At 41.2% G+C, this 26,402-nt stretch overlaps 1 protein-coding gene and 1 long non-coding RNA gene across 2 annotated transcripts in view; both read right to left on the reverse strand.

The window, feature by feature from the left end:
• NUP153 (nucleoporin 153) overlaps nucleotides 1–11,366 on the reverse strand; it is a 77,655-nt gene extending 66,289 nt beyond the window's left edge. Inside the window, exon 1 of the mRNA XM_027040365.2 lies at nucleotides 10,824–11,366. Coding sequence (XP_026896166.2) covers nucleotides 10,824–10,934 — 111 coding nt within the window. The 5' untranslated portion in view covers nucleotides 10,935–11,366. The remainder of the gene's footprint in view (nucleotides 1–10,823) is intronic.
• Nucleotides 11,367–11,815: 449 nt separating this feature from the next.
• Nucleotides 11,816–21,505, reverse strand: LOC128315700 (uncharacterized). The gene is made up of 4 exons (XR_008298755.1): nucleotides 20,477–21,505; nucleotides 17,652–17,758; nucleotides 13,003–13,059; nucleotides 11,816–12,085 (listed from the first exon to the last, which is right to left on the reverse strand). It is a non-coding gene; the product is annotated as an uncharacterized LOC128315700 (long non-coding RNA).
• Between the last annotated feature and the right edge of the window lie 4,897 nt (nucleotides 21,506–26,402).

Below are 26,402 nucleotides of genomic sequence, written 5' to 3' on the forward strand. Positions count from 1 at the left end.
GGAACACACATACAACACTCATAATACTCAAAAGTTCAGTCCAATCTTTATCTCTGTAAAATATTTGAGAATGTTATCCAACTTATATAGGTAAACGCAGGTGTTATTTTGTTCATTCAATTCATTCAATCAATACTTACTGATGGCACACCACATGTCAGGCAAGGAACAGTGGGGAGCAACAGAAACAAGTTCCTGCTCTCCGAGAACTTAGTAAATATAATAGGAAAACAACATGGTGATTCTGTGCTATGAACAAAAATAAAGCAGCGAAGCAGAAGGGGATAGGTATTTTACATAAGCAAAGACCTAGCCATGCAAACTTCTGGTAAACTACAACAGAGTAAACAAAAAGGGCAAAGTCTTAAATACAGTACTGTCCTTGGCACATGCCTTCTAAGTTTCTGGTAAACTTATTAATAAATACGAAATCTAATAAGCCTTAAATAACTATTAAAAACTTTAAAAATTCCTCTTTAATCATATGTGTGTGCATGTGAATGGATGGGAATGTATATGCAATCCTTTGTTCTGTAGCTTATGTATCTAGTCACTATACAAGGACTAAAACAGTGGATCTCAAATTACAGTCTTCAAACCAGCAGCACTGGTGTCACCTTTGAGCAAGTTAGAAATGCAAATGTCTTTTAACAAGCTCCTGAGGTGATTCTTATGCAAATTAAAGTTTGAGAACCAGGATACTAAAATCACCTAAAACTCAAAGACTGTGTTCCCAATTAAGGCTACGGAAAACATAGCCGGTAAGTTGAACTACAACATAAAGTTTTACCTAAAAGACCACCCTATTTCCATGATTATCTCATTATGGAATATTATCATACCTTTATACCAATTTTGTAAATATCTACCTTGTAATATCAGCTCTGAAAAATCAAACAAGCAGTAAACATAAAAGCCTACCTTTGCATCTGTTTTATTTCCACTTCTTTACAGTTAATAACCAGCTATCAGATATTACAATTTTTAAAAACTGCTAGGAAAAATATAAACCTGATTATGCTCAGAACTGGAGAGACTATAAAGAGCTAAGGGACTTTGTCTATCAAACAGACTTGGAGAGATACTTTCCTGCCTGGAAATTTTTTTTTTTAAGAGTTCTGAAGTACCAGAGGCACCTGGGTGGTTCAGTCAGTTAAGCATCCAACTCTTGGTTTCGGCTCAGGTCATGATCTTACAGTTTGAGTTCGAGCGCCACATCAGGCTGCATCAGGCTCCATGCGGTCGGTGTGGAGCCTGCCTGAGACACTCTCTCTCTCTCTCTCTCTCTCTCTCTCTCTGCGCCCCTCTCCCGCTCAGGCGCATGCTCTCTCTCAAAATAAATAAACTTCAAAAAAAGTGTTTTTTTTTTTTAAACTACTAGATTCTTCAGTCACTAAGTGGAAAACTGAGAAAGGCTGAGGGAACGAGAAAAGGAGAGAAATAGTTTTCTTATGGAAGAAAAAGCACCTCTGATGCTTTTACTAAAGGTGTACATTTTCAGAAGTTCTTGAGAGAAGATGTTTCAGGTCTTCATGGAAATGTGGCACGTCAGCTTCCTTTATGGACCTGAAGAAAGACCGCTTTATGATACCAAGAGGAAAAAAACCCGACAGGGAAACAGAGGTACACTGAGTAAAGGTCTACTAAGGAGTGAATATGCAAGTCCTCCTTTACCGGACTAACTTCTAGACTTTCAGAGGCTTCAGTGGTAGGCAAAACTGCCACCATTATACCTGGGTATCGGAAAACCTACAGAAACCTACAGAAAACCTCTGATCCCTCCCGTCTGGGCCAGTCACCCCTTATATGCACCAACAGTACCCTGTACTTCCTTTATGATGGCAATTTGTCTAACAGAATGATAATTAGTCTGTCCATCCACTCCACTAGAGCATCAACTCTGTGAGGACAGACAACAGATCTGTACGGTACACAGATCAGTTGATGCACAGTTTTAATTTATCCACGACTGCGCTGCTCAACCAACCTCTTATACCCACATAAGAATATTCCATGAAAAGGGGCCTGGGTGGCTCAATAGGTTAAGCATCCAACCTCGGCTCAGGTCATAATCTTGTGGTTTGTGAGATCAAGCCCCACATCGGTCTCTCTGCTGTCAGCACCAAGCCCACTCCAGATCCTCTGTCTCCCTCTTCCTCTACCCCTCCCCTCCGCCCCCTCTCAAAAATATATAAACATGAAAAAATAGGTATCTTATGACAAGTTGCTAAAAAGGACTTCAGTAATTCTAGAATCCAAAAATAAGTGATACGTTTTCTTGGTGTAATAGTTTCACCTTATTTTTTGGCAGAAGAACAGACACTCAGATCAATGGAACAGAATAGAGAACCCAGAAATGGACCCACAAACATATGGCCAACTAATCTTTGACAAAGCAGGAAAGAATATCCGATGGAGGGGCGCCTGGGTGGCTCAGCTGGTTAAGCGGCCGACTTCGGCCCAGGTCATGATCTCGTGGTCCGTGAGTTCGAGCCCCGCGTCGGGTTCTGTGCTGACAGCTCAGAGCCTGGAGCCTGTTTCAGATTCTGTGTCTCCCTCTCTCTGACCCTCCCCCGTTCATGCTTTGTCTCTGTCTCAAAAATAAATAAACGTTAAAAAAAAAATTTTTTTTAAAGAATATCCGATGGAATAAAGACAGCCTCCTCAGCAAGTGGTGCTGGGAAAACTGGACAACGACATGCAGAAGAATGAACCTGGACCACTTTCTTACACCATACACAAAAATAAACTCAAAATGGATGAAAGACCTAAATGTAAGACAGGAAGCCATCAAAATCCTCGAGGAGAAAGCAGGATCTTTGATCTTGGCCACAGCAACTTCTTACTCAACACGTCTCCAGAGGCAAGGGAAACAAAAGCAAAAATGAACTACTGGGACCTCATCAAAATAAAAAGCTCTGCACAGTGAAGGAAACAATCAGCAAAACTAAAAGGCAACCGACAGAATGGGAGAAGACATTTGGAAAAGACATATCAGATAAAGGGTTAGTATCCAAAATGTATAAAGAACTTCTCAAACTCAACACCCAAAAAACAAATAATCTAGTGAAGAAATGGGCAAAAGACATGAAGAGACACTTCTCCAAAGAAGACATCCAGATGGCCAACCGACACATGAAAAAATGCTCAATGTCACTCATCATCAGGGAAATACAAATCAAAACCATAATGAGATACCACCTTGCACCTGCCAGAATGGCAAACATTAACAACTCAGGCAACAACAGATGTTGGCGAGGATGCGGAGAAAGAGGATCTCTTTTGCATTGTTGGTGGCAATGCAAGCTGGTGCAGCCACTCTGGAAAACAGTGTGGAGGTTCCTCAAAAAACTAAAAATAGAACTACCCTACGACCCAGCAATTGCACTACTAGGCATTTATCCAAGGGATACAGGTGTGCTGTTTCGAAGGGGCACATGCACCCCCATGTTTATAGCAGCACTATCGACAATAGCCAAAGTATGGAAAGAGCCCAAATGTCCATCGATGGATGAATGGATAAAGAAGATGTGGTATATATACACGATGGAGTATTACTTGACAATCAAAAAGAATGAAATCTTGCCATTTGCAACTATGTGGATGGAAATGGAGGGTATTATGCTAAGTGAAATCAGTCAGAGAAAGACAAATATCATATGACTTCATTCACATGAGGACTTTAAGAGACAAAACAGATGAACACAAGGGAAGGGAAACAAAAATAATATAAAAACAGGGAGGGGGACAAAACTGAAGAGACTCCCAAATATGGAAAGCAAACTGAGGGTTACTGGAGGGGTTGTAGGAGGGGGGATGGGCTAAATGGGTAAGGGGCACTAAGGAATCTACTCCTGAAATCATTGTTGCACTATATGCTAACTAATTTGTATGTAAATTAAAAAAATAAAATTAAAAAAAAAAAAACAAAAAAAGAAAATATTATTTTTGTTGCTACACTAGTAGCCCTTCCTCCAAAAAGACAACTTGTGAAGCTAGCCAAGAGTACGGGAAAACTGAACCATCCTCTGGAATGATAAACAACACAAAGCCAATGAAATGAAGAAAAGCAGAAAGGTAGCCAAAGAAAGCAAAATTAATGAAGGGCTTAGAAAAATCAACAGAACAAATGGGGCATCAAAATCTTAAAAATACTCCTTATAACCCTGAAGTGAAGTCTGCACTAGAGAATCATAAGTAATGAACTTGTATCAAGGATTAAAAGAGTGAATCTTTAAATTTGGACTAGTTAAACTGACTGAATTTTTTTCTAAGAACTCAGGGATTTTCATGTGACAAAAATTGGCAAAACATGGCAAAAATGCCACTGATATTTACAACAAATAATTTGGAGGCTAGAAGTAAATTCAATTCAACACTAAATGCATATCAAGCACATTCAATGTGTAAGATACTGTGACTATATTAGCTTTTCGAATTATTTTTAACCTGAGTTCAAGGATTAATGAAAGACGGTGGAGGTGGGGCAAGGCTCTTTTACCATCCTAATTCAGAACTCGTTTGTAATGAAAAAAACATTCTTTTCCTATGTATCTTTTCACCAATTTGTAACCTTAGAATAACCAGAGACATCCCTCCTACGTGGCCAATTTACCATTACTATACAGCCTTCCCTCTCCTTATATAAAGCTCTCTATTCCTATTAGGTTTTAGTTTTCTTGACTTTGGTTCTGTTAAATTCTCTTTTCTCCATGTTATCCTCTATTAAATAGTAGTAGTATTCAGATTATAAAATCCCTGTTCTCAGGTAACTTCACTGGGTCCCTAACTATAAATACCAAATATAATCCATCTTCATTTTCAGGGTTTTGGAGCCCCTATTGCCCCAAATACCCTGCTGTTTTCATTTCTATCTGCTCTTTTGGCTGCCTTTATTTTGTTAATACTTGTCACTGGCTTTTACTTAGTTTTCTTTCAGGGTTCTGTGCACACTCTCTTTACCCACTGAACTCCTGTGTCACCAAGTTCTCCTTTCCAAACTTTTTTGAAAGTCTTATGTTGTAGTTTCCCTGTTTTCCCCCTTGCTCCCTCCAAGCCCGAACGAAGAAGAACAAAGGCTACAGAACCCAAGACTTCACATAAGACTTAAAGAATATCTAATTATATGGGGCACCTGAGTGGCTACGTCTGTTAAGCATCTGACTTCCGCTCAAGTCATGATCTCACTGTTCGTGAGTTCGAGCCTGGCATTGGGCTCTGTGCTGACAGCTCAGAGCCTGGATGCAGCCTGCCTTGGATTCTGTGTCTCCCGCGCGCGCGCGCTCCCTCCCTCTCTCTCTCTCTCTCTCTCTCTCTCTCTCTCTCTGCCCCTCCCCCACTAGCTCGGGCACACTCTCTCAAAAATAAATGTTAAAAAAATTTTTTAAATAAAATAACGAATATCGAATTATAAAAACATCTGAAACACTAAATAGTAAAAATCTAGATGCCATTATAATCCTTCAGTTATTTCAAGTTTTGTAATATATCTATTCTAACATTACTAAATTTTAACACCTAACTTTAACACTCAGTTATTTCCACAAGGGAAAAAAGTAATGAAGTATTCAAAATCTAATATGGTTATACTGAATCTGGTTTCAATAATCTGAATTTAACCTTCAAATCTAAGCTATTATCTGTCCTATTTTACAACCTACAGATAGTCATTCAGCAGCCAAGGTTTCCCCATCCACAGTCCAAATCCTTACAGCCACTTAAAATCCACACTTTTTCCATTTCTCTTCTCAACTTCAAGAAATGAAGCCAAAAAAACCACGAGCATAAAAATTATTCTGGCTAAAAAAAATTTTTAACTACAACTGGCCACAGATTTCAAAAGTCCTCCTTCAAAAGTCTGCCCTAATGCAATAAGGAGAAACATGACCTGACTTGGTCTCTTATTTTTAGTGTTCCACATTATAGAGGTGGTATTCATAGATAATTAACAGTAATCAAACAAGAACAAGAAAAGGAATCCCTAAAAGACCTTTCAAACTAGCCATAGGAAACCCAATAAAGACCAAAGCAGTTTAACCCACTAAAAGTTTTATACAAGATATTGTCACTTTTCTTAAATAATCTATTTGAAAACGGAATTTAAGAGTTTACTTCTTAAATCACACTATGAAAAAGATAAGTAAAATCAAGCAAACTGAAACATCTATACACAGGAAAGGCATTCTACCATCCTGTTTCTGACAGCAAACAGAGTAAATTGTATCTTGTAGCAAGACTTTAAATCAGGCCACCCAACACAGAAGAATCTTAAAAATATATTGCAACCAGGGCCATAAGCTAACTGCCTACAAATAAAACCATTTTTGAAAACACGAGGTCATTACATCTTCCTAATAATATTCTGTGCCTAAAGAAAATGGTTTTAATTAGTAACATCAGACCGAAGTCTTCATTTTACTTCAAACACTGGTAAGTGAATTGATAAAATATCACATACAAGGGCCTCTCATCACCAACAAAAAACCTACTATGCACTAAGTAAGTTAATATTTGGATTTACTCTTCTATACACTTAAATGACTGGCATTTCTTGAAGGCAACATGTTCGAAAATAAGTACTCAATAAGTTTAAGTTTGGCCTCATCACCTAGTAAAAAGTCCCTAAATCCAATAAAAGCCTATTAAAGCTTGAGGTTGGGTACATAAAGGAAAAAAACCCTACTGAGAGGCAGCAAAATTCAAAGACAAACATTTATATCAAAAGGCTGTATTTAGGGGCAGCTGGGTGGCTCAGGGGATTGAGTGCCCCACTCTTGATTTCGGCTCAGGTCATGATCTCGCTGTTCCTGGGATCAAGCCCGCGTTGGGCTCTGCACCGTCAGCTTAGGATTCTCTGTCTCCCTCTCTGCCCCTCCCCTGCTTATTCACTCTCTCTCAAAAATAAATAAATATTTTTTAAAAAAAAGGCTGTATTTAATCACAACAATTTCAAATGAGTCCTTACTATATATGCCACACCCTGATCTAAGAGCTTTACTAATTTCATTTAACCCTCACAACAATTTTCACTTTACAGAAACATAAATTAAGCAGAGAATTTAAATAACTTGTCCAAATCCTGGCAGAACAGAATTCAAACCCAGATACTCTGATTCCATTATTTTTTCCCTATCAACTATTTCCAGTTGTTTCCACTGATAGTATTTAACATCTAAGACAAAGCAGTAAAGATAAAATTAAAGTCAAAACTACTTAGTACATTCTGCAGTAAGTATTTGATGTCTAAATATCCTTCCATTTCAAAACTGAGAATACTCTTTAGCTATCAGATCCCAAGTAGGACATACTTGGAAGTGGGGCATACTTGGGAGAAAGTATCATATAGAAACTACCAAACAAAAAAACCTAAACTATCGTATAAACCAGGGTTAGGCAAAACATGGTCTGTGGGCCAAATTCAGCTCTCAGCCTGTTTTTATACAAGCCCCAGGCTAAGAATGATTTTTACATTTTTTAAAGGGCTGCATAAACAAAACAAACAACTTGCGGTAATAAAGCCTAAAATACTTACTATTTGGCCCTTTCCAAAAAAAAGTTTGCAGACTCCTGATTTAAGCTACTAAATAAAGGGATTCCCTCCTTTTTCTAAAATAGCTAAATGCAAAAACTAACTTGTTGGAAGACAAGCTATATCCAGGTAGATAAAATGAGTAGATTCCCACAGCTCCAGACCAGAAGACAAAACCTCTTAAGCACATCCCCCTCAAAAAAAGGGCAAAAATAAATAGTGCCCTCTCACCAGGAGGTGGCAGTAGATTCTTCCAGAGGCAAGGTTCTGGTTTGCCCATGGGCTCAGGTTTTTTGTGGTTACTACTAAGAAAAGCTTGATCTCTCCAGAGCTGACTTCCTGGGCCTGACAATCTGCACAAGAAGTGGGAAAGGCGACTGAAGCGGGGACAAAAACTAACCACATCTTCTTTCAGTGATCTGTTCACTCCCAGCTAGAAAAATGACACCATTTCCTAAATGCATCTGGGCTGAGTTAAGGAGGACAGAAGGCAAGTGAAAATGATTGACTTATATTATTCAGGGCTGTTCTTCATTTTTGCTTCTATAATTCTTTAAGTAACTGCCCTTCAGTTAGTTGAGTCAGAAAACGGATTTCTGTCTCCAAACTTCAAGCAAGATGGCATTTTAAAGATCAGAAGTTAAAAGGAAAAAAATGTAATCTTTAGATGTATCTTAGCAGAGCTAACTGAGAAGTCAAAACAGGAAATTACAAGTCAGATGAACACACGCAAAAGTTGCAGGTACTGCCTGACCGCACAAGCTAATTGGCCTGCCAGGCGATGGCAAACATCCACGACAGTGCCAGACCTCCCGTTCTTATTCCAACCCTCTACTACACAACCCAAAACTTCATTTTTGCCCAGAAACCCGTGGACATTTAATCAAATAACATTAGTATAAAACATGCCATGTCATGAAGCTCCTTGCTATTCATGATGACTCAGCAGCTGCTGCAAAACATAGAGGTGACAGACAACGTAAGACAGCAGACAGCTAGCAGGCAGTCTACAAGTCCACAAAAGTTCCAGTAAGGACTAAGGACAGTTTTTATTTTTAGATTGTTAAAAATTGAGCATTTGTATACTCCTGCATACTTTTCTTTGGTGTTTTCTGCCAATATTAAGTAACACCTGCCGTGTTGATCAAGAAACCCCCAAACATCTTTAATCCCAATTCAAAAGCTAAAATGTATTTTCTTTTTCAATTAAATGGCTAAGGCAAGGGGTGCCTGTGTGGCTCAGTCGGTTAAGCGCCCGACTTCAACTCTGGTCATGATCTCCCAGTTTGCGAGTTCAAGCCCCACATAGGGCTCTGTGCTGACAGCTCAGGGCCTGAAGCCTGCTCTGTGTCTCCTCCTCTCTCTGCCCCTCCCCCATTGACACTCCAGTGTGCACTTGCGCGCGCTCGCTCTCTCTCTCTCTCTCTCTCTCTCAAAAATAAAGAAACATTAAAAAAATGTTTTCAAATGGCTAGGGCAAGAAGCTGGAAGTATTTTAGATAAGGGGAAATGATAAATTACCAAGGTCTTAAAACTACACAGCCTAAAATCACATCCGATCTAAGGCAATCTGGATCATAAGTATTATGTTGTTAAGGCATCAGGTCCCCCAAATTAGTTTATCTTAAGTACATTTAAAAATAAGCTGTGATTGTAACATTTGCCACCTGGAATATATTAACTCCTTTTTAAACTCTGTCCAGATCATCCAATATATGTACTTAAAACATCTTATTTTTTATATAGTAACTTTCTTGTAAGAAGATCTGAGAACTCAAAGACATTTATTCTTCAAGAGAAACAGAAAGCATGTGTGTCTAACTTCCATTCTACAAAAGGATTAGGTTAAATGGCCAGGCGTGTGACCTGAATTCTAATCTTAAATTTGCCTGCAATACCCCACCCCTGTTCCTCACAAAGAAATTTAAAAACCGGCCCTTTCTGTATACATCTGGGGGAAACCTACTGGGAGGTAAAAGTAATGTCACGACTTCTAGCCATTAGCTACTTAAAATTATAAACCACAATTTTTACTATTAAAAAATTTCCCCCCAATTTTACTTTTAAAAATTTGTGTTTTAATGATACAATTTAACATCATCACCAAACATGTTAAAATATTCAATACCACCATCATCCAAAATAAAGCAATCTAGGAATTCTACCTTTAATAGGATGCAACAAGTTACCAGACCCTTTCCCCATACTTTTGTTTAACAGCCTTAAGACACACACCTGCACCTTAGCCTCACTGTCAAATTTTATACATGACTTTTATTAAAATAATTTAACATTTTCCTATTCAATTCCCATAATAAACAAATAAGTTTTTTAAAATAATATTTTCTCAAAATCAAATGTATCGTTTACAATTAGGATAAACTCCTTTTCATACTTCAAACACCCATGAGTGCACAAGGTGGTTAATGAGAAGACCACCAACATTCCTGGGTGTCAAAAGTACCTTAAACTTCTAGAATACGCCCCGTAATATTAAAATATTTCGTGCATGAGATCAGAACTGGAGTCCCGGTCAACTGTGCGTAACAGCCAGTTCTAGCCTCCAAAATAAAATGGGGGGGGGGGGGAGGGAGTGGATAGAAGAGGAGAGGGAAGAGTCTCGCAGCGGAGAAAAGACGTAAGGGTGAAGAGGGACTTTCAAAATGCCCCAGGACCTAGGTAACTAGTATTCGGTTATGGGAGAGGGGGGGGAAAATCTAAGTGGATGCTCTCAGATCGAAGGACACCGGCAGGGGAGACGCGGAATTAATTAATAGCATGAAACAAAGTTATTCCACTTTCTGTGTAACAGCGCCCCGTCCCCACCCCCGGGTGCCTCGGAAGCGGACTGCCTGGGACAGCCCCCTCCCCACACAAACTGAAACGCGGGAGACTAGAAAACAGCAAGCGTATGGGCCTCCAGCCACATCTCTTCCTTTCTCCCTGGAGAGGACGTGAGTAATACCCTCAAACCCCCCAATCCCCGCCAAAACCGAAAGAAATGCGCGCAACGTGGGCCTAGAATTTCTGTTCCCGCCCTGCGCCTGTCTGGGGAAGCCCCTGGCCCAGAAGATCGGGGAGAGGCGGCCCGAACTACACGTGTGTGCCGCAAAGATGGGCCTGTCTCAGCCCACTTCCCGTCGCCACTCCGGCGGCCTGAGATCCCGCCGCCTGGCTCGGGCCTTTCCTCGGGCCCTAGCGTCCGCTCCACGTGGGGCACCAGGGCCCCACGCCGCCTGTTCCCTCCCGCTGAGTTCCGAACCCGCTGAGATGCCACCGCGTCGGGGTTCCATACCTGGTGTTGTTGTCGCCCCTGCTGGTAAGGCTTAATTGGCCCCTGGTGGCAACGCCGCGTCCGGATCTTGCCGCCACCGCCCCCTCCTATTCCTCCGGCTCCCGAGGCCATGGCGGAGCCTCCGCCGCTTCCCGCGTCGGGGCGGGTAAGGGGGCGGGAGAGGCAGAGGTGGAGGCCTTAGAGCCCCCCCCCGCCCGGCCCCAGCCCAAAAGTCCGCCTTCGCTGCCCACACAGTAGGGCACAGGCACACCAGGAGCCGCGAGGTTTCGAGCAGGAGCGGAGAGAAAATGCGCGCTGGCAGCAGGGAAGGCGGTGGCGGCGACTGAGGCCGAGGAGCTGGCTCCGGTCCGGCAGCCTCCTGCGGACCCCCGCCTCTGTGTATGTCACGGTCTCTATGGAGATCCCCCGCAGAGGACAACGCGATCAGCTCCAGGCGCTGTTTAGGCCTAACACGACCGCCGGCTGATGGGGATTCTTTCGTCGCCCTAGCCGTAGCTGCCGCAGTTGAAGCCGCCGGCGCCGCCCGCCTACCCCTCCCCTTTGCGCACAGCGCCCGCCCCGCCGCCGTCGTCGTCGTCCCTGCAGTCGCCGCTGCTATTGCGCCTATTGCCGCTGCTAAGGCCGCCGCCGCGGTCGCGAGCCAGAACGCCGTCACTCGTCAGCGCCCGACGCGTTTGCATCATTACACTGCGACCGAGTGATAGGCGAAGAGGAAGGAAGGGCCGGCCGAGCCCGCGCTCTCGGCCGCGCGGCACGCTGGGAAGCGTAGTTCAGCGGAAGAACGAAAGGAGGACGCGGAAGGAGAGCCTTGGATCACCGCAGAGGCACAAAGCCGCGGGCTCCGTCCTTTTTATTGCTTTTAGCTGTAAACTTAGACTTGGACAGAGGCATTTAGCATAGAAACAATAACCTCTTTTCATTCAACTTCCCCTTTGGTTGGTAAAGCGGGCAGAAAGTCAACAGATAGTAAAATCGAAGACAGGAGCTAATATAAAAAAAAATTTTTTTAATGGTTGAAAAAGCAATGTTGGTGATCTTTAAGCCTAAAGCAGAATTTAAAAATGTATGCGGTCTCATTAATGTCCCATTAACATGTAAGGGCTTTGCTGTCAAACACAAGGACTAGAATTCTGGCCCCACCGCTCTCTAGCTTGACCTTACAGAAGTCAAAACTTTCTGAGCCTTGGCTTCGTCTTCCGTAAAATGGGAACCATAGTGATCGTTCATGCAGAGGACGTAGTATCTGTCCTGGTAGGCAAGAACTGCAATAAATGGTTACAATTATTACCCACAGGCAGGCAGCTCACATTAGACGTAAGTGGTAGGTTACCGGTAATAAAAGTATACATATATTGCTCCAAATAGAAGGCATTCTATTTAGGAAAGTGAGTAAGTGAGCTAGGATCAAAGACTGATCCCACAAAGAATAGAGATTGTAGGAATTGATGGTCAGAAGGGCTTGCTGGGGCGTGCCTGGGTGGCTTAGTCTGTTGGGCCTCACACTTTGGCTGAGGTCATGATCTCGCAGTTCTTGAGTTCCAGCCCCCATCCCCATATCAGGCTCTGTACTGACAGCTCAGAGCCTGGAGCCTGCTTCAGATTCTATGTCTCCTCTGCCCCTCCGCGGCTTGTGCTCTCTCTCTCAAAATAAACATTTTAGGGGCGCCTGGGTGGCTCAGCCGGTTGAGCATCCGACTTTGGCTCAGGTCATGCTCTCATAGTTCGTGAGTTCGAGCCCCACGTGGGGCTCTGTGCTGACAGCTCAGAGCCTGGAGCCTGCTTCCGATTCTGTGTCTCCCTCTCTCTCTGCCCCTCCCTTGCTCATGCTCTGTCTCTCTCTCTCTCTCTGTCTCAAAAATAAATAAAACATTAAAAATAAATAAATAAACATTTTAAAAATTGAAAGAAAAGAAAAGGCTTCTTGGTCATGTGGTACAGCCCCCACATTCAACCCACCAGACAGGGGTTCAGAGAATTCAGGTGGCCTGCTCAAGGACACTCAGCCCCAGGGAACCCAAAGCCACAACTATAACCCAACTTTCTGAGTTGAGACAAGTAAACAAATGAGGGAAAAAATCTGCTGTAAAAAAAACAGGTTTAGTGCTCCATTTGAGACAATTGATCTTAAAGGTTGTAAGTTTCAGAGTCAAACAGACTTAATTTCAAATCTATCACTTACTAGCTGTGTAGCCTTGGGGAAGTTACTGATCCTCTTTCTAAGCTTCAGTTTCCTCATCTGCAAATAGAATGAATATTTACCTCAACAGGTTGGTGGTTCTAATGAAAGGATTAATATATATAGCTCATAATAACTACTTAGAAAGCATGTAATATCCAGCTATTAAATACAAATTAACTCTAAGATGTTCATACCATCTCCACCACCAAACTGCACAATTCAAATCACTCTTATAAATCATGTAAGTCAGATTGTGAAACCAAACTTACAGTACCTTGGATTTTGTAGTACCTTTCAGCACCTAAGGAAACAGGCTGTATCAGGCATAGGTTTATAGAGCAAATGGCTTTCAGTGGCACCTCTGACCATAATCACCAAGACTATAAAAAGTTGCCAAATATGACAAACAAAATGAATCTACTTCCTCTTCTGTTTCCTGGTTGTCCTACCTCCGTGCCAGGCTCTACCACCAACTCCCCACTAGATCGTCAGGTAGACGTGCTCCTTCCCCTGAAGCACCTCATCCTTCTTAAATACAATTGTCTCTCTTTCACAGTTATTAACTAGGTATTTGACAAGCAGAGTCAAGTAGTCCTAATATGCTCAGCCAGGGAAGGTCTGTACCTGAATATTTCACTGGGCTGTGTATATAGAAGATTGAACTGTAGTCATGTCTCATTTTCCCTTTTCACTCTACCAGACTCAGAATTTCCAGCACAGGAGAGTGAACGGGCTGGGGCTCAAAAATCATCCCTTTCTTAGAGGCCCGTTATTTGATGTCTGCATGGGACAGACTTCATATTCAAGCTTTGGAAAGGATATGCAAAAGAGCTGGGCCAACCTAAGATGAAACTTCAGAATTGAAAATTGGTAAGATTTAAGGAAGTACGGAAAAATTCACATCCCCCTTTAGCCTTATCTCCACTGTTTACCCCATTTTACAGTTATTTCTTTGAAGTAAAACAGTGTTTAAGGGAAAAATAATACATTATTCCCACATTCATGTTACTGAGTTATTGGAAACGTTACCAGACTTGACAGCAAAAGAAAAAATAAAAGGCAAGAGAAATTCGTATTCAAAACTTCCTACAGCCTAATTTTACCCTGAAATAGTATCAGCCTCACTGTAGGTTGAAGTAACTTCTTGTGCATAGGTTTGGGATTTGAAAATAACATTGTGCTGAAATTCAGTTTGGAGCGACAATCCCCAAACCTAGAGTTCCTCAAGCATTTTTGGTACAGGACTCATTCTTCAGTTAGGAATTACTAGTAAGAGAATGGATTATAATAAAGTTATTCTGATTATAAAATTTAAAGAATCTGCCTGCATTCAAACATACGAATAATTCTTGAATGTTTCTCTAACAGAGACTATATATAAATTGGAAAAAAGTATCAAAAATAAATTGGAAAAAAGTATCAAATGACATGGACTGGTAACAGGCATTCCTGAAATCATTCCAGCCATATTAGGAGTTAATAGGCTTTTGAGGAAGGAAATAATTGTTATTTAGCACTTACAATTATCAATCTCTATAGATGATGAATTGAATCCCTATAAACCCAATAAGGTTCTGGAGTTCACAGAATTGGAAAGTATCACTTAATAAATTGTGTGTTATGAACTAGCTACCTTCTGTATTCATCCTTTTCCTTCTTATTAACTTCTATTCCCGTCAGTCTTTAGACCTCAACAAAATTGCAGTGGCTCTGAGAAGTGATCTTAAGTTTTGAGTTGTTTCATTGAGGGCATTTTAAGAGAAACTCACTCCTCCCCACCCGGGTTTTAAACTCCATGAAGGATTTTTTTTTTCTCATTTCCAGATCCTGAACACATGGACCAGTGTTAACACGTAGCACTCACTCTGTACGGACTACAGCTAATCATACCAATGTCAACTGTTCCTATTTTATTGTAATAAATAATACACTGATTAATACAGCTAAACTGCTTTCTATAATCTTACCTAGCTTGCATGTATTTGTTTTCTATAGTGCATAACAAATTAATTACTTCTCAAATTCATTTATTTATTCCTGATAAAGCATTCAAGAGTATCATGAACAAATCCCTATGATGATGTTATGGAGAGATTCTCATGTAATCCTAACAATCCTTAGAGGAACTATTATCCTCATGTTACAAATAAGGAAACTGGGCATTGAGGGGATAAAAAATAATTTTAAAAATTATTTCAGAATAACAGAGTCAGTATTTGAATGATTTCTCCTCCTCCTAACTCCAAAGCACATGCTCTTACCCTCACTCTGTCATTTTTGTAGCCAATTTAGAAACTTATCTACCACTTAAAATATTTTTTCTTTGAAAAAATGATTTTCTACCTTAATGGAAAATGGCATACTTTAGAAACCTCTCTGATGGCCTCCACACTGACTTAAATGTTTAGACACTGGTTCTGCCTTACTGCATAGTGAGAATGGATATTTGCCAACTTTATGCTATGATAGCATTGGAAAGACTAGACTCCTATATGTGGCTTAGGATCACCTGAAAATGCAAGGACCTCCATTGTGGCATGGGGACGTGTGGTTATGCAGTAGGATGGCAATGAAGAGTACATCAGCAGGGCCACCTGAGTGAAAGGGATATCATAAATCAGGCCTCCAAATTCAGAGAGGAGCCACATTAGCAAGACCAATAGAATTCAACATATTTCATGGAAGCAAAAGAATAGTGTGAAGGATAAGGAGAAAAAAACTAACGGCAATTCGTATCCAAGATCAAGTGGCAGAACCTCACAGAAGACAACAGGACAAGAATTTCTTCCCAATAACCAAGTTTTCAACAAAGATTAGCCCAAGTTCACTTTTCTTAAACCTGGACCCAGTTTTTTCAGCCAGAATGGTTGGTTATATTGGGAGAGATCTCAATTTATGAAAAGCCTGTTACTGCTAGCACCCCCGGCCCCCAAGAAACTTCTTTATCCCCCCCATACAATATAGTAACTGCCAATTATAAATTACCACATGAAGAGGCTGCTGACGCTTCCACTAATTTCACATGAAATGCAATAGTCTAAACCCAACCTAGATTGAAAAACAGCCTTTATATATTCTTCAAAAGGTAGTCAATTCTGTCCAAAGGAGTATTCAGAGATGACAAGTATAAGAATTTAGAAATTACAGGGGCACCTGGGCGGCTCAGTCAGTTAAGCTCTGACCCTGGCTCAGATCATGATCTCACGGTTCGTGGGTTTGAGTCCCACGTTGGGCTCTGTGCTGACAGCTCAGAGCCTGGAGTCCGCTAAGGATTCTGTGTCTCCCTCTCTCTCTGCCCCTCCCCCACACATGCTCTGTCTCTCTCTGTCTCAAAACTAAATAAACTTTTAAAAAATAAGTTAGAAATTACGCATTTATCTTAACATAAAATGAAGTATCTGCTGTGATGTCTATTGAAATTATTATTTTATTGAGAGCAGTTTTAGATAGATCTCTATGATCTTCTACACACATTTTCATGTGATAATTACCAAGAATTACATAGAAAAATAAGGTGAAACTAGTTTTTTTGTTTTTGATTCATTTTACACTTCAGTCTCAACTAGAGAAATCCAAAATGGGGTTGAGATTCTAGGAAGTTATTGGGGTTTTTTAGGTATTTAGGTATTTTATGTATTTTAAGGAAGAGGGGCCATAGCATTGAGAAGATATTTAAAGATGTACAACATCATGCTCTCATTAACTTACTGTGTCCTCGGTCTTTGGGGAATAAAGTAATACTTAAAACTAAATGAATTAACTAATATAATCACGTTTTGATTAACTACCTATATCACTTAATTCTAACGTGTCATGTAAGATTTTTCCTCTTCCTATTTATGTCAATGTATACTAGCCTTTGACATAGATATGTTTACATACATTCCATTATAGTTTAAGGCATATTTTAAACTTACCAATTATAAATAGAAATTCAGTTATATTGGATGCAATAAAAACCAAATTCAGGAAGACCCATTCCATCCTACAGTTAAGACAATGAATCAACTAGGATTACACATTTCTGTCTAATTTTCAAATATAAACTAGAATGAACATGAACAATGGAGATCAACTCTAAAACAAGAAGTGGATAGTTATAAACAATTTATAAACATAATCTAAATATTAAAAACATATTTATTGAGAGCCTACTACGGTGATTTCTAATATATGTCACTGTACAAAACAGTAAAACCACCTCTGTTCACATGGTGTATCAGACTTCACCATTTTACTGAGTTGTCTTACAGCTTACTGCATTATGGTGTATTAACCACTAGAACTTAGCCCTAATAATTCACCCCCCAAAATTCTATATTCTAAATTCTAAACACATGCTAGTAAATTCATCCTCTATAAGAAATCTACGGGCTTCGTTTCATTTTTAAAAATATAATTAATCAGTTACATCAAAAAAACTGAACTCATCACTAAGGTTGCAAGCTATGTAAAACTCTAATATTTGCAAAACTCAGTTTGCTTGCACTAAGTACCAAGGCTTTTCATTTTTAAAAAGCATTGGCAGAGAATGCTTGAGTTTATCAGACCCTAACTCATTAAGATGTTTCTTTTCAAGAGCATTCTATGAATTAACACGTTGACAACCCAAATGTCCACATCACCACCATAGGAAGGGCACAACCTACCAGTTAAAATGTGTCTTTTAGCCTCTTGCTACTCAAGGACAGGCAGCACCACCATTCCCTGGAGCTTGTAAAGGGTCTCTGCCATCCCAGGCCTACTCAATCAGAATCTGCATTTTAACAAGATAACCAGGTGACTCGTATGCCCATGACATTTGAAAAGCACCGTTTAAAAAAATTAACCATGCCACCAGAACTTATAAATAAAGCACATCTGGTATGTTAAGAGTCTGAAACTAAATATTAGTTATGAAATATACTTGCGCATAGATATTTAAAGGACACTTTGGGACTCCTGGGTGCCTCTGTCAGTTAAGCATCTGACTCTTGGTTTCTGGTTAGGTCACGATCTCACGGTTCACGGGTTCGAGCCCCATGTCGGGCTCTGCACTGAGGACATAGACCCTGTTTAGGGTTCTCTCTCTCTGCCCCTCCCCATTCACACTCTGTCTCTCTCTCAAAATAAATAAAGAAACTTTAAAAAATAAAGAAACAACACTTTGCTAATTCCCAAATATCCTTATCTGTACAAATTTTCTTTTCAGAGTGAACTCATGACAAACAAAAAACATGGATGTGGAATAAACCATCTCATAAAATACCAGGGCCTATGAGCAGAGAAAAGAAATATCAGATTACTTCCTTAGAATTGCTATCACTTTTTGCTTTCCAAAACACTCACAAAATCATTGTTGAAATAGAAAAGCAAGCAGGAATGGACTCTAAGAGCAAATATTCTCTTTTGCTCTCAGTACCAGGTTAGCATCCAAATCCAAAATGCATGCAAAGAGGTCAGACAACTTGGAGTAAAGTCTATAGATTTCACCTTAACAACAGAAATAACAGCTCTCTATTTGACAAATCACAAAAACAATTAAGTTGATTACCTACTTCTAATAGCTAGATCTCTTAAACAGGTGCTATGAAGTCAACACAGTATTCAGATGCAGTATTTTCTCCAAAATTTACGAATGGAAAAAAAAAAAATGGATCCTTCAGTCTAAAGATTTTCTGAAGTTGGTCATCAAAAGTTTTCTTTCCACAACACACAGAGGTCTTTACTCCTACAATAAGGAAGGCCTAAAAGTTGTGAACTACAAGAAAAAAATCATTTTTATTTTATTTTTTAAGTCATTTTTCAAAGGCTCACATACACCTTCCTTCCTCAAGGCCAAATATAAATACATTTGCTCATATGAATATTTATGGATCAAGGCATGGAAGTAATCAGTTATCCAAAGTTTCTGTAAACAGCAGGCTTAGGAATTCCCATTTTTCACTAAAATCTACAACAACCAACAACTAGTTGATGAACCAGCAGCTTGTAGAACATGTGGATGTTTTCCTCTTATGTGCATTTCATTTTACTCCAAAGAGAGCAGAAATGAAATTAAGCATTTTCTTCCTTTTCCTTTTTCTTTTCATCAGGATCTTTTTCCAAAGGAAGGTAGACTACTTACCTGAAATGAAATTCTGGATTTAATGCATCCTTATTCTCCATTATCCCAGGTTGATTTAACAGACGTAATGATTAGTTAACAAGATGACTTTAACCCGGCACTTATAACCCGTGGCCAATGCCCTCAGTATATCTCACCTTGTTTGGATCCATCATATAGACAATAGACTATCGTGGGCTACCAAAAATACGGTTCTTGGAAACCAAAAAGAACTTTTCAAATATTCTCCAAAGCAAATAGGACCGAAGTTACACTACTCTACATTCAATATTAAATAGGCAGTATTGCCAAACAAACTAAGGCAACCCTGCAGACACTGAGCAAAGCCTACTCAAACACACCACCCCCAGTGAGGGAAAACCACCTCTCACATGAGGGTTTAGGCTCTAGCATATACACCATGCATAGAATTAAAACATCAAAGCAGACCATCGGGCTCCCCAGAGGCGCGAACCAAGCAACAAACAGCTTCTACCAGCCACAATTAAATCCAAGCCGTAACTTAGATGCTTTAAATTAGTAACAGTTAAACCAACTCTTTTTCACTTGCTTGGTCATAAAATCTTGCCCCCGCTGTGAGTCAGCAATGACTCATAAGCACTTCCTACAAGAAACACCTGCTTTTAGGCCCATCCCTTGCAGCTGAAGTGCTGAGATCAATGATTTTAGCCTCATGCTTGCTAATATCGGAGTGTAATCCCTCGTCTGTCTCATGCTAGAGGGTCCCGTGCAGAATTTCAGCGACTGCAATCAGGGAGCGCTCTCCCGCTGGGTGGTAAGGAGACAAATCTATAATAAAAGCACTAGGACTTGACAATTGGGAAGGAAAAGCCATTTTTCTTGTTTTCACCGGGAATATGCCTCTCCCTTAACTCCTTCCACATCCTCTGGGCCCTCCCTTTGCAGCCAGGCTTCCTCAGGTACCAGCATCCGTCTTCCTTAAGGTTCAGTTTGGGTTTACAAGCAAAAGTGAGTTGCCTGTTCCCCTTCGTTTGTGCCATCAATAACTTTAGAACCGGATCCTTTGAAAAGCATTAAAAACTGAGATGGCAAAAAGAAAGGCAACAGTTCTTAGAAGCTCTCTGTCTTAATTGCAAGCTAAGGAAAAGAGGGATCCAGTGGCTGGTTCATATGTCAGATCTAAACAAGACAGGCCAGATCATTTGCTTAGATTTTTCAGCAATGGTCACCGAAAACTTCCTATCCGTGTGAGCAGTACAGAAAAAGGGGACACGTTTACAGAACGCTGTAGGAGAGGAAAGGGAGGGCTGAGATGAGAAAGGGAAGGGCACATGTTAAATTCCCACCAACAGTCACAAGTAGCCATTTTGGAAACTTCTGCCAGGTCCACAGCTGATCTGAACTCACCTTTGGTGCATTCTCTCTCCATTGGTCAGTCCTCTGAGTCCAGACTGGCTCCTTGTTGACCCACCTTCAAAAGCTATAAAATAAATGGGGGAAAGATGACCGATACCTCCCAGGAATGGTGCAACAGCAGCACAGAGTATCACTTACTAACGCCCTAAATAATGAAGGACGGATGAATAATACATTCGAGAGAAAAGACCCTCCTTATTGCCACCTCACAGTTCCCTGACATTTTACATCCAGAGGACCAGGCACAAATTGGATACGTGTTTATTACTTGGATGAATGCATATTCATAGAAGGTTTTGCCATTTGTAGTTCCCTCAACAACTTTTATGTTATGGAATTTTTTTTCCTGTGTGTTTCAAAAATACTTTAAGTTTGTTAAAATAACGCTTTTGGGTTAAAACACCTTTAATCTCCCTCTTTTCCTTTTCAATACAATTTATCGCAGACCATCTACTAGTTGTAGTGTCAGAGATAAACAGAAGAAAATCACTTTTCCACAATCAGATGAAAACGGTGCTTCCCCTGAGGGATTCTACCCAAATAGGAAGTGTGAACTAAAGGGACGAAGAAAGATCTGTACTTAAAACTTTGGGATACTATTCAACAAATATTTATTTTATCCTGGGCCATATATTCTGCAGATAGAAACATGATGATGACATATGTCCTACCCTTTAGGGACAAGTAGAAATGGCTGTACTATTACTTTATTTTTAAGCATTTTGAATATATACTTATGCAGAAATTTTCCTTTGGGAAATATGTATGACATAAATAGCTTTAAGTGGGTGTTCTCCATTTCAAACAACTTGTCAGGCAGGTGAAAACGTCACATAAACCAGCATTGTTCCCACAATCCCGGGCTCAATGGAATTGTGATCAGGACATTCAAACAGGGAATGTGAGTACAATTTGAGGGTGCCATTCCTTCCTTTAGATGTAAATAAATTCTAGAAAGCTTAAAAGAAGGTATAGTAGGGGCGCCTGGGTGGCTCAGTTGGTTAGGCATCCAACTTCAGCTCAGGTCATGATCTTGCAATTCGTGAGTTCAAGTCTCACATCGGGCTCTGTGCTGACAGCATGGAGCCTGCTTGGGATTCTCTCTCTCTCTCTCTCTCTCTCTCTCTCTCTCTCTCTCTCTCTCCCTCCCTCCCTCCCTCCCTCCCTCTCCCCACCCTTGCACTCTCTCTCTCTCTCTCTCAAACTAATAAATAAATAAGCTTTCAAAAATTAAAAAAAAAATACTTTAAAAGAAGGTATAGTAGGGGCACCTGGCTGGCTTAGTTGGTAGAGCATGTGACTCTTGATCTCGGGGTTGGAAGTTTAAGCCCCACATTGGGTATAGGGCTTACTTAAGAATAAAATCTTTTTAAAAAAAAAATAAGAAGGTACTGTAAAATGTGTACCCTAGACAGAGATACATCAGCCAAAGTTTGCAACAGGACAAGTAGTGTCCCCAAATAACTGCAGCCATTTTGTTAATTCACGCAGACATGGAGTGGCATCTTTCAGAAGCAAGGAAGAGACCAAGGAATATGATTTAAAGTCTCCTGCACTCATATTTAGTAACTAAGTGCATTAAATGAGAGCACTATGCAGTGCCCACTGCATGCCACACACCTCCCTGGGTGCTTTCTGTGCATTATCCTTCATCCATACAAGTCTTCCAGGGAGGAGGCCAAAAGAGAAGGGTTAAGTACTCCACTCAAAATCGTACACCAGGGATGAGCTCTGAACACAGGTCTAACGGATTTCCAGACCTGTACCTTCTTCATTAGACCCAGACGTATCTAGAACTACCCACAGGCAGGGCAAACAGAAGGAGTGGAGCAGGAGATGTTTAGAGAAGCTGCTGAACCCACTGACATCCTGCCTCTTCTCACACAGGGGGGCCCAGCTGCTTCTCAGCAGGGCCTTGGCAGGATTTCTGCGAGAGACAGGGAGTCAGATAAGGGTACTTTGGCAGATGTCTCATTGGACCCCAGACGCCTAGAAGTGAGTTCCCTTCTTTGCAGGGTTGCCAGACAACATATAAGACACCCAGTTAAATTTGAATCTCAGATAAAGGATGAATAATTTTAAAATATAAGTATGTCCCCAAAACTGCAAATATTGCATGGGACAACTTAATTTCTAAATCTGGCCACCCTACTTCTTTGTTCTATTTCAAGATGTCTTGAATTAGAATCAGAGAGTGTGACTTACGACTCTATACATGATCTTCCGCTTGGAATTAATTTATCCTGGCTGTGGACTGGAATCATGAGAAACTCACCTGTAAGCACATCGTACCCTCGCCCTCCAGAACACGCACCTACTCCAAGCTGTCACGTGGTTAATCATGGGATGCCACCATAATTCACTTGGTTAGAGCCTAGTGCAGCCGACATGAATCTTGTGTCCACAGCTCAGGGATGCAAGAAATGTAAATGCGTACTGAATTCAACAGAATCTGTTTCAAAACCCCATTATTTTAGGCAGAGCGGAAGCAAAGTCACGTCAGGTCTTAACTGTGCCCCCCCCCTTTTCCAGAACTGTTTCTAGGGCTCACATACTACCGTGGGGGGCCGGCTGTTTCTTGATGTTGTCTGTCCATGCAGACTTTTGCCAAGGCACCCTTCTTTCTGGCCTTCTGGTCCCTCCAATTCACATGTTTGTTCTTCTTCCCTGCTCCCCTCAGGCACATGTGTCATCCTGGAGTCATACCAAGGCTCCAAACGCTTCCTGAAACCCTCGAAGGTCCCCGCTGCCTCGATGCCCAGTGTAGGTATCTCTTTCTGCGTCCTTACTGCACTGCTGGGGTTCTGCCTTTGGGGAGTGAAGCATGGTATGCTTTGCCATGGAATTTTCCAGACTAGCTCAGGCTTTACTGTCTCCCCAGAGCCCTTCCCCCAGGGAAGGGAACACAGTACCTCTAGAGGATACAAAGGTGCCCTCTTGTCTCCTCTTGCCACCCCCCAATATTCTCTCTGCCTCTAGAATATATTTCTCAATCCTTTTTTTTTTTTAAGAGAGAGAGGGTGGCAGTGAGTGAGGGGCAGAGAGAGAGAGAGAGAGAGAGAGAGAGAGAGAGAGAGAGAGAGAAGCAGGGCTCACCCAAAGCGGGGCTCGAACTCACCTGCTAGTGAGATCATGACCTGAGCCAAAGTCAGATGCTTGAAGACTGAGCCTCCCAGGCACCCGTCTTTTCCTCCCGCCCCCCCCCCCCCAGTCTTTCTCAAGGGATGGCTCCACCCTCCTCAACACCCCTATCCTTCGGCTCTCCAACATTTCTCCAGTGTATCTAATCCCCTTAAGGATTTTAGGTTTTTGGAAGATCCTGGAAGGTTATTTCCTTTACACCCTGGCTTATGCTTCCCCTGAGGCAATGAATACAAGAGATTAGGAGGATAAGGAGAAAACAAAGGAAAGTATCCTAACATCCCAGGACTTTTCTTTTTCAAAGCCAGGCTAACAAATTAGATCCTGATTTGTTCAGGCACTTTGCCTTCCACAGTAGCCCACCAATTCTGGCATCAGCATCAGATTGGAAACATTAAAAACATGGATTTTCAGGCTCCACCCAAGGCCTACACCATCTGTGGGGTTGAAGTAGGAATATGTATTTTGGGGTGCATGGGTGGCTTGGTCGGTTAAGCGTCTGACTTCAGCTTGGGTCATGATCTCAGTTTGTGAGCTCGAGCCTGCATTGGGCTCTGTGCTGACAGGGTGGAGCCTGCTTCGGATCCTTTGTCTCCCTCTCTCTACCCCTCCCGGTTCATTCTCTCTCTCTCTCTCTCTCTCTCTCTCTCTCAGAAATAAAGGAATTATCTAAACAAAGCAATATGTATTTTAGCAAACTCTATCATCTTTCTTTCATATTCAGTTGCGATGGCTCTCTGACCTTTTCTTTCCTTTTCTTCCTTACCCCTGGAGTGGCAATATATGGTTTTTAAAAAAATTTTTTTAATGTTTATTTATTTTTGACACGCAGAGAGAGAGAGTATCAGCAGGGGAGGGGCAGAGAGAGGGAGACACAGAATCGGAAGCAGGCTCCAGGCTCTGCGCTGTCAGCACAGAACCCGACGCGGGGCTCGAACCCACAGACTGCTAGATCGAGCTGAAGTAGGATGCTCAACCGACTGAGCCACCCAGGCGCCCCCATATCTGGTTAAAGATTCCTTACACAGAACCAAAAATCTACTATGGAGTTCTGTATCCATCTTTCTTTTTTTTTCTTTTATATATATATATTTTTACTGTTTATTCATTTTTTGATAGAGACAGAGCATGAATGGGGGAGGGTCAGAGAGAGAGGGAGACACAGAATCCGAAACAGGCTCCAGGCTCTGAGCTGTCAGCACAGAGCCCGACGTGGGGCTCGAACTCACGGACCACGAGATCATGACCTGAGCTGAAGTCGGATGCTTAACCGACTGAGCCACCCAGGCGCCCCTGTATCCATCTTTCAAAGGGCAGGTCACCTGAAGGCCAAGAGGATGTTCATGTGTCCCATCACCTCTTAGCTCTTTTTTGAATGTTTATTTATTTGGAGAGAGAGAGACAGAGACAGAGAAAGTAGGGGAGGGGCAGAGAGGGAGAGAGAATCCCAAGCAGGTTCCACACTGTCAGCACAGAGCCCAACTCGGGGCTCAATCTCATGAACTGCGAGATTATAACCTGAGCCAAAATCAAAAGCCGGCCACTTAACCAACTGAGCCACCCAGGCACCCTGCCTGTTACCTAGCTCATATCCCACTTTTCCCACTGTCCTGTCAAGGTCCCAGAAGAGAATCTGAGTCTAACCCACCAAACGGGGCCATGCCAAAAATGTATCTCCATCCTGTGTCAAATGCAAAACTATTTCCCAGTAACATAAATGCTGCTTGGTTCTTACAAAGAATCATCAGCACATCTAAGCAGTCCAGTTTTTCATGGTTTGGGGATACTTCCAGAAGAATGGCCTAAGCAATTAAGATAATATGTCTAAAGTAGATAAATTATTAAGTAATATTTTTTATTTTTTTTTATTAAGTAATCTCTACACCTAATGGCGGGGCTCAAACTCACAACCCCAAGATCAAGCATCACATGCTCTGCCACCAGGTGCCCCAAGAAGTAAGATTTTTTAAACTGCTTGTATTGTTTAAATTATTGCTAAGTGCTTTCTTAACTGATTTGGAGAGAACAATTCACCTTTTAAGAAAAAAAAAAAGTGAATATGGCGAGGTAGGTAGGAGACATTCAGCTGGCAAGATCATTGGCCTATTTTATTCCAAAATGAGGTAAGGAGTACTGAGCTAACTTGCAGGTCTTAAAGGAGTATGTCCTAAGGAGTGAGAACAGACACACCAGCAGAAAATCATTCACAAGTAATGGTAGGAAAGACTCACCCCTGGGATGGTTGTTGATATTTATAAAAGTCAGCGAGGATTATTGACCTGTCTCACCAAAACAGTCATTTCTGTTATTATGACATCAGAATACTACCCCACGTCAGATAACAGAGCAAAGGGCCTGAAGAATGAGGGAGGTAGGCAGGCTGGACAGGAGGCAGAAAAGGGAATGTAGACTAAGCAACTTCCAGTAAGTTTTTTTTTAGGAGAGTAAATTTACACATAATATCTCATTCCAGATTGACATCATTGAGAAATACATCTTTCTCTTTGAAGTTGATTGATTAGGAAATATTATAACAGATGCCTACTGTCTGCAGAATACTCCGCTAGAGACTGTGAATAAAGGAAACCAGCGGCGCTTAGCTGGCTCAGTTGGTGGCTCTTGACCTCAGTGTCATAAATTTGAGCCTCACGTTGGGTATAGAGATGACTTAAATATAAAATCTTTTTTAAAAAATTAAATAAAGGAAACGAGTTTTCTTCTACAAGATGGCCTTTCTTCCTGAAAGGTTGACACAGAGATGGAGTAAGGGACCAAA

This window comes from Acinonyx jubatus, chromosome B2 (assembly GCF_027475565.1).
Source record: "Acinonyx jubatus isolate Ajub_Pintada_27869175 chromosome B2, VMU_Ajub_asm_v1.0, whole genome shotgun sequence".
Taxonomy (NCBI): domain Eukaryota; kingdom Metazoa; phylum Chordata; class Mammalia; order Carnivora; family Felidae; genus Acinonyx; species Acinonyx jubatus.